General features: G+C 38.4%; 1 protein-coding gene across 1 annotated transcript in view; it reads right to left on the reverse strand.

Moving 5' to 3' along the window:
* The window catches only part of LOC101852610, a gene marked incomplete in the record, with an annotated part of 19,867 nt that extends 10,966 nt beyond the window's left edge, over positions 1-8,901 (reverse strand). The window contains 3 exon segments of the mRNA XM_013080184.2: positions 2,611-2,654; positions 3,532-3,780; positions 8,542-8,901. Of these exon segments, the coding sequence (XP_012935638.1) occupies positions 2,611-2,654; positions 3,532-3,780; positions 8,542-8,774 (526 nt within the window).
* Between the last annotated feature and the right edge of the window lie 713 nt (positions 8,902-9,614).

Raw genomic sequence — 9,614 nt, forward strand, 5'->3', positions numbered from 1 at the left:
CCCCCCCCCTCCTCCCAACCCCAACAGCAAGCTCTATACCGTCAAGCTGCACTTTTTGGCCTAAGTCATTTTTCACACTTCAAAGATAATTGAGAAAAAAAAAACGGTTTCAGTAAGTGAAAAATGCACTTTGATAGCCCAAAATTTCCAATTTTAATTTACCTTCCCTCATTAGTACTAAGTGTCACTCTTGACCTAGGAGAAATGCATTTTTTTATTTTCTTTGAAATGGTTTGGAGTATAATTTTAATGTTAAGTCACTATATTGAGCAGATGTCAAGAGTCCAGTGGTTCAGCGTTGCATTTTGGCCAAATTAACTAGGCCAAAAAGGTAGCAGCTTGACGATACGCTTCACAAAGCTTTTACCCCAGCTTTCCAATAATGAATAGCAGCCGGAGGCCTATGAGAGGCAACAGACACTTACCTGTGTACAAAGCAGCAGGTTAATTTTGTACTTTTTTTTATCTCTAAAAAGAATAAAATAAGATATCAGATAAGATGACACTTTACTGTCCCAGAGGAAAATTTTCTATCTGGAAAAAAGTGATACTGGAGCAGCAAGTGACAATTTTAATAGCAAAAAGTCAATAAGACTGGGAGAAGTGCACTGAGGGCATGCAAAAACATGACGTCGGTGTCTGACACTAACCGTGTTTTCACCAAATTAGGTCAAGCACTCAGTGTTTGTCTGAAATTGTGTTGTTCCCAATTGTAATTACAATTGTTGAATTGGTAAAATGAACACTCAACCGTAATTTTGAAGCATTCTGAAACATAATGCATAATTTTTAATAAAATTAAAAATTTTCAAGCGTTGGACATAATTTGCTGGACACAAGATTAGTGTCAGACACAGAAGATATAAAACGTATAATACATAGAAAAAAAGATGACATACGTTGTTGTTGTCAAAGTTGAGGTACCACTATAACAAGTACGTTTGACCAGAAATACGTTAGGACAAAATTATCTCTGAAAAAAGTAGTACATATATATATATATAATACCATGAAAGACTGCAAGTAGGGATGCTTTCGTGGTCTAGAGTTACGGTGTTCACCTCTCATTCAATAGGTCCGGAAAAGACGACGGAAAATTTTCTTCTCTAAAATTTTTTCCTTTCACTTCCTTTCCTGTTCTCTCACTATGTTCTGTTATCCGTTTTTATCTCCACTTTCTGCCCCCCCGCCCTCCTCTGGGTTCCCGACTCTTTATGCAGCCTTCTTACTGCTACTCCGTGACTCCTTCTTATTGCTGTCTTTCAGCCACACCCCTGATCTTAGGTAGGTAAGATCTAACACCATGATCTTATGCAGTTTCGAGTGCTATAAAACACTTACTACAAAAAAAAAAAAAAAGACTGCAAGATAGATGTTTTCTAAACAGGTTAATAATAAAGAAACAGCAGGAAGCCTAATCTAAATATAAAATAACTATATTGAGATTCAAAGGTTGTCTTTGTCTTAACATGTGATAAATTTTGGAGAACAGAAAATAAAAAGTACTAGCTGGGCCCCCTTTCGATGAAAGGAATTATCAGTGTTTTAATATCAACTAAAAGTCATTGGCCTACTATATTTACACTCTACTAGAAGGGGGCAATAAAGATTGAGAGATGCAAAAATTTAGAAGGTCTAGATCAAAACTCTCAAAACAAAATGCGCCTCGCGAAATATCACTTCCAGATTTTCTAAAATTACAGAGACAGAAGCGATCAGCGAAATAAAGAAATTTATCTTTTTGCAGCAAAACTGTTGCAAAACTGAAAAAACCAAGGGCGCCATGCTCTGGAGAACATTTTAAAGAATCTTTTGGCGAAAACCGCAAATCGATTGATGCAGCCATTAAAAAGCCTTTTGAATAGCAAAATTCGGCCGCCACAAATAGTAAAAAGTAAGAGCTGATAAAAAATTGTTATTGTATAGCTGCGGTATATTTTTGGGCATGTACAGTTATTGGCATCATCTTAAAGCTTGTTCATTTGTCCTTATTTGGATGAAAAAAATATCCATTTACCTCAAATACAAGTCGAGATATTTGCGATAAAAGGAGGTGGTGGTCACCCGTTTTCAGAGGTAAAATTAGTGAGAAAATGGCCGCCAAAGATGAATTATTTCCTTAACTTAAGAGTCCGTGGTAATTGAAAATTTACATTCTTTGTGCGTTTAATCAACGTCTTTCTGAAAAATCCACACAGAAATTAGTTCCTTAATATGCATGAAAGGTGTTGAACAAAAAAAACAAAAATTTATTAAAATTTACAAACCTGCGGAAAAATGCAAGTTTCTTCATTTTGATTATTTCGACGAGAGCCTGATTCCACCACGCTGCCTCACATATATTATTTATATCTGAACTGTTTAGATATATATCTAGTGCAAGAATCCACAAATGCCATTTTGAAAAACACGCCTACATGTAGAGCATGATGAGGTATTTTTCTAAAAATTGAACAGCCTGAGAAAGACTCAGTCAAATGTTGAAAGACTAAAAATACTGAAACATGGAAACAGAACATAATTTTGCAATAGGCATAAACATAATGTTAGAGCTGCCATTAACTTTTCATAAGAACTGAGTCAAAAGTCTTAAAACTATCTGCAACTTACTGAGGTATCCCATTAGACGGATTATGAAATCTTGCATTGGTTGACTGAAATGGAAAAACATTGACATCTTACGAAAAAGACACATAATATAAGTAATTATACTAAAAAAACAAGTTAGCATACAGCTAAACTCTTCCAGATAAATTTCAAACATAAGACTCCTACTGCAAAAAGCCCCAGTCTATTAAACCCCCTCTGAAATCATATTACTGTAATGCAGTTTTTGAACCCTCCCTCTGCTCCGCAAGGACTTTACACATGTACAGTGATATCCAGCTCTAAAAAAAATTTTTTTTAAACTTAGTAGTTTTACATGTGATGCAAAGACAAAACACATTTACCAGTATTATGTCCTGACCTTCAGACTCTACATACACTATGACATGGTCAACGCAATAGAGGCCTGGACATAAGAATAGCAAAATCACTTTGGAAAGCAGACTTGCTGATAATGTGACGTACAGATATCAAACACGACAAGTCACCGTGAGATAACTCTTCTCTAACATATACCATTTTTTAAAATCAAGGTAACCATAGCTGGGGTTTTTGCACACTTATGGACCCTACAAGTTCATGGTTCATTTGAAAATCAAAGACATCACTGTGCAAATACCTTTCAAACAAAGGCATATATATGCCTGCCACCTGGACATAGTTGCCTAGCTAGAACTTTTTGGAGACTGGCAAGAGGTAATAAGTAATACTGACAATTCAAGATGAGAGAAACAAAAAGGATACAATATTTTACCATCAGATTTGGAGATGTCAAATTAACTGGTACTAGTATGTAACACGTCAAGCTAGAAATTGAGCTGAGGAATCACCTGGTCTATATATGATGAAAGAAAAAAACTAGACGATCTGAAACAAAGTACAAAGATGCGACTAAAATAATACACTCCTGCTTTCATCAGTCACCTGGCTTTATCCAGCTCTTGTAGTCTACTGTCCTGTTGCCCACACATCTGCCACAAAGTGTCACAGTAGAACATGATGGCGTTCTTGTACTCTGTAAACTCCTCATCCTCCTCCGCTCCCCCAGACGTTGAAGAAGTCGCACCTCCCTGATTAACGGAGTCTGCACTGGATTTTTTATTTTGTTCTGGCTTGGGATGATATGCCGGACCACCACACATGAACACAATTTGTTCTAACAGTGCATGAAATCTGAAGAAAAAAATGTAATTAGTTGTATGTTTTACCCCACCATCAACACAAGTCTGATTGTTTAGGAGGCAGGCTGCTTTGACTGCCTGTCAGGCCCAACCTCAGCTGAGAGGAATACACATTCAACATTCCCAGTGGGCACCTACAGGATAAAAACGCTCCCCACATGGGATTTGAACACAAAGTTTTCCGTGTGCGATGGCAAAATGCATAGCCAAGTACAGCCACATCGACCTATACGAAATCGGCATAGGTCAGATCGAATAGAGGATTTTTAAAAGCCAAGAAAGTCAACGAATCTGCCCATTGTAGGAGAGTTGCAACTAGTCTACTAGACATCATTTTAGTCCAATGAACAACCTGGTCTACAGACTATATATGTATGATAAATCTTAATTTCAAGTGTTTATCACAGCAACCAAGGCTCAGAAGTTTGGAAAGAATCTGTTGAAAGGTTGAAGTTAAAAAGTAGCTACAATTAATATTATTATAACGCATCTCACACTGTATGGCGACATGTAACAACACAAAATACACCTTTGAGTATTTTATTCTGACTTCATGAAAGGGATTTACACAGGATTAAGTCCACACTTCCAACAATATTTCAATGACTGGGCCCAGGAAAGACAAGGGCTGTAGTTTTAGTTTTAATGGTAGATGGGAAGCGTGGTGCAAAGAGTAAAAGTCAAATAACATTTTTAAAATATTTAGCATCTAATCAAGGGTTTTGAACATCTTGCTCTTATTGGAAAAATAGAAGGCAAATAAGCAGGGGAAAATCAGAGAAGCTTATTTGAAAAACCTGAACAGATGGGTGTTGGCAAAACATTAAGACAAAGGGGGATTTTCTAGAGCATCCCAGTAGAGAAATGAATAGAACCATGATTGCAGGTCTGTTTCAGAAAGGCACTTTTATGAATACAATTCCTCTCATGTCACAGACTCAATGCGAAAACAAGGAAAACTGGAATAAAAACGACAAAAGACGCACAATAAAAATTGATTTTTCATTATCAATTTTCCCTTTCAGGTATATTATAAGATTTATTATATATAAAATATATATACAGTCTAACCTGCCTTAACGGAAACCTGTGTTAAACGGAAACCTGTCTTAACGGAAACCTCTTAACGGAATCTCCCCGCTACCCCCTTGATATATTCCTCTTTAATTACCAGTATAAAACTGAGACCTGTCCAACACGGAGATGGCAAGAAAAATCCACTCCCTTCCGAGGGTTTCACCTGTCTAAGACGGAAAATGCTTTAGCCGCTCAGCCCTGATTTGAAACAAAACTCGCAAGTTTGGTTCCTCCGGCTTTAAACGAAACGTAACGCTATGGCCATGCCACTGGGCGAGGAAGGGAAGTACAGGGTTGGGTTGATTTAAATCAGTTGATTTTTAAAATTTATATCAACTTGATTTTTTAAATAAAAATCAGTGATTTAAATCATTTATACAAATTTATTTTTATTCAGTTTTTAAATATTTCAACATTTAGAATTCCTTTCCTAGGTTTCATAAAACAGATATAGGGTTTAGTACACTAATATAATCATGCTTAAAAGTCTGCTTCCCCCCCCCCCCTTTCACTGTAAAATAATACAGTATTCAATTTACTTTTTTTTCCCATAATTGAAATCAGAGCTTGGTTGATTTTTTTATTTTAATCAACTTGATTTTGTGATTTAAATCACTTTTTTTTAAATGTATTCTGTTTTTACATATTTAAACATTCAGAATTCATTTCCTTGGTTTTATTTAACAGATATAAGGCAAGGTTTAGTAGACTAATATAATCATGCTTAGTCTGCTTTCCCCCCCTGTCACTGTAAAATAATACAGTATTCATTTTTCTTTCTTTTCATAATTGAAAACCAGGGTTGGGTTGATTTAAATCAGGTCGATTTAAATCAGTTGATTTTTTTTATTTATATCAACTTGATTTTAAAAATAAAACTCAGTGATTTAAATCAATTTTTAAAAATGTATTGTTTTTACGTCTTTAAACATTCAGAATTCCTTTCCTTGGTTTTATAAAACAGATATAAGGTTTAGTAGACTAATATAATCATGCTTAAAAGTCTGCTTTCCCCCCTGTCACTGTAAGTAGTAAATTAATACAGTATTCAATTTACTTTTTTTTTCATAATTGAAATTAGCATTTTCTTTTTCTTTTTAGACAAACACAAGCGCGCGCGCACACACACGCACACTGTAATAAAATACATGTTTATCTATGCATAATTACCCCCTCCCCCCCTTTCCTTTTAGACTGACATTTTCTTCATTTTTTGTCTGTAGCCATAATTCACTGGTAATAGCAGATTAAGGCTTTCTTTCGCAGTTGCTAAAATTAATCATTAGTTAAAACAAAGACAATGCATTCTGCACTAAAAGAACATACTTTTAGCCACCAAAAATCCCAAACTGTGTCGACATTTTTTTTAAAATAAAAAAAATCCGATTTAAATTTTAAAAATCGATTTTTAAAATTTTTATTTAAAAAATCAAAAAAATCACCAACCCTGGGGAAGTAGGGGTGCAATTTGGGGGTAGATGTTACCCCATCATGTGACCCCTGAGCGATGCAGATGGTCAGTATAGTGTGGGTGTGAAATCTCACGACTGCCCGTGAGAGTGCTGGAGTAGCAAACCACTACGGAAACTTTCCTGGTTAGCCAGAAGCCAGAGGTGTGAAATTAGATTGACCAATGCCTGCCGTCCTGATTGTACGGCCAGCCGAGAAAAGAGTTCCTTGAATCATTGTTACAATGATGGCAGTGAGGGGTGGCATTGGTGGGTGGGACTAAGGGTGGAAGCAAAGGAGATGTTCAAACGTTTCTGTTTTTAATAGGCCAAACAGAGGTCCTATGAGAGGCAAGCACTGGTGGTAATTGGATACGCAAGACTGACGCATGATGTCATTATACAGACAGGATAGCAGCTGAGAGGTGTGAAGTTTTGACCACTGCTTGCCGATCGGACAAGCGATCCTTGATCCCACCGGTTGGGCCTTTGAACCCCCCCCCCCCCCCCAAACCTCCCCCCTAAATTTCACTGTCTAAGATGGAAAATGTCTAAGACCGAATTTTTTCCCCGCTCCCTTGCGATTCCGTCTTACACAGGTTCGACTGTGTATAAATAGACCTAATAGCATTTACAGTGCTTCTTAACTTTTCAACCCCATCGGATGCTGGGAGCGTCCAGCGGTAATATAACCTTGTTCCCCATCGGATGCTGGGAGCGTCCGATACTAGAGACAAGTTTTGCTTTATTTAGTGCTAGATTGCTTGTTTTTTGGAACTATTCATTAACCAAGTTTTTAAGTAATGACTAAGCCTTTGCATCCCCTATTTAGAAGTTAGAGGCAAGCTTTTGGAATTTTAGGTGACTGTAGAAAAAAATAATCAGGGAAACGGTGGAAAACACTCAGGGCTTAAAGAGTTAATCTTATCACCCAGAGATAGCACAGTTCTCCCCTAAAAAATTGGTAAATCTAATCTAAAATTACAAAAACGCTACCTTTGTCTTTTAAAAATCTAGACTAGATTCTAGATCTAGATCAGGCTAGGTCTACTAAAAAGACAATAAATAGGCCTAATGTATAAGAATATTTGGCCTAGATCTATATTTCTACACGATAGCCTGGACACGTAGTCTCAGTATCTACGTACATGGTAACCAGGTACTTAGTTTCGAGGGCCCCTGAGCTAGATGCACGGTATAACTGCTTCGCCCCTCCCCCCCTCCCCTCACTCATGACTGGAATGGCCAATCACAACACCGCACCGCTGACTGCCTGTTCGGAGCCCACCTACAGCCACCCCATCACCCAACCCCCTTCCCCCAGATACAGCTCGCTCGATCTCTCCTGTTGTACCCAAGTTCGGGACTTTCCTTGCCCTGCCGATCCCAAGCATAAGTAATTAGCCTAAGTTTAAATAGAGAAAAAAAAGGGGATTCTGGTAAAGTCCCGCTGTAGGGGTCAAATGGAGTAGTTGTGCATCTGATCTACACAAGGTTGTCCATGACTATGAACTTGGGTAGAGAAAAAAAAGGGCAGATAAATCGCCTTTGTCACATGACACAATGCACACACATAGGAGAATGTCGGAGTTTGCACAATACACCCACAACACGGCGAGTCGCACAACACCATACTTAAGTGAAGAACGAGGGTGGACCTTCCGGTTACCGTGTACGTAGGCTCTGAGATTACATGCCCGGTTACCATGTACGTAGACACTCTGTTCAACTAGATTCTAGATTTACAGTCACAGAATGGGTCTCCTGGGCGATGGAATCAAGTCATTCTGATTGAAACACCTCTTTCATCTTTTTTAAAATAGAAATTCTAAGATGAACAATCAGCGGGCAGCAATGTCAGGATTCGTTAGACATAGAATCTAGCCTCCAAGAGAAAAACAGGCTTAGAAGGCTTATATAAATAAATGATAATCTATAGCCGAAACAACATGGACGGGTTACAATTCTAATTCTTGCACACGTGTAGATTTTACACATTATAATGGCACACTGTTAAGTTATTGAATGTTGGACAAGGTAATAAGATTGTACGCCCTCAGTCTCCATCTCATATTATATCAAACAGCTAGGCTAGATTCCATGACCAAGCCAAGGATTCGAGTCCCCTCAACTGACGTGCATTGAGGGAGAACAGAACAGTTCATCGTGTGGCAATTGCGAAACAGAGCCTAATAACCGAAATAATATTTTGCTCAATGCATTCTTACCCGTCTAGCAGCAACCCCGCAATATGCTCATTGGTTTCGAAACCAACGGCATTCCTGACTGCCCACCATCTGTGGTATTCAGCCCCGATCTCGGTTGAATGTCTTTGCTGTCTGCGACCAGGAAGAATTTTCTTCTCCTTCGAAGATGAATCTGGCACAGCGTCTTTCGACACAGACCTAGATTGAACGCCTTTTGTAGAGTTTCTCGCTCCAGTGCAAGATACCGTATCCATTTCTGTCCTGAAAACGCTGCCTGCTCTCAAACAAGAGACGCCTAGGCCTAGCTTCCACTGATTTCCCGTTGTCCGTTGTCCTCCTCACTTTCCCCCTGACGACCAGACACTTTTTTCAGTGACGTAAAACAACATTTTGTTTTCCTTTTTTTTCGGTTTATGACGTCAGCCTCAGGGGAATAACTGATTGGCTGGCTTTGGTCTGGGAGGAAGTGCATTTTACTATTTTGACTAGCCTAGCCTAGGCTAGGCCTATTTTAATTTCTTTTGGGTATGACATCACCAGAATTTGGGTAGCCTAGACCTTGTTCAAATGTTAGATTCTAGGCTAGCCTAGATCTACCTGCAACTTCTTTGACTTTGACTTCGACCCAGGTTTATAATCTAGCCTAGGCATGAGCTTTTTAAGGGTGGGGGGGGGGGGGCAATTCTTTGTAGGCCTACATGTACAAAGAACACATTGACGTGGCCTAGGCTAGTGGTAAACCCTTCTGTGTAATATTGGCTCTTAATTAAAAGTGAATGATAGGCTTAAACATTACACAGGGTTTAGGTAAGTAAACATGCACCGTTAACTTAATTTGGTCTCTGTTTTCAATTTTCAAATTTTGCTTTGCTTCATGTTGACTTTCCGGCTGAATAGATTTTGACAAGTCTTTCAGAAAGCAACAACAATTTAAAGTAGATCTAACGTATCATTGGCAAATACAAGCGGGAAAAAAGATGGAACAGGAAGAAGGCATGCTTCCGCTCTCTCTCTCTCTCTCTCTCTCTCTCTCTCTCTCTCTCTCTCTCTCTCTCTCTCTCTCTCTCTCTCTCTCTCTCTCTCTCTCTCTCTCT

Source organism: Aplysia californica, unplaced genomic scaffold, assembly GCF_000002075.1.
Source record: "Aplysia californica isolate F4 #8 unplaced genomic scaffold, AplCal3.0 scaffold00077, whole genome shotgun sequence".
NCBI classification, from domain to species: domain Eukaryota; kingdom Metazoa; phylum Mollusca; class Gastropoda; order Aplysiida; family Aplysiidae; genus Aplysia; species Aplysia californica.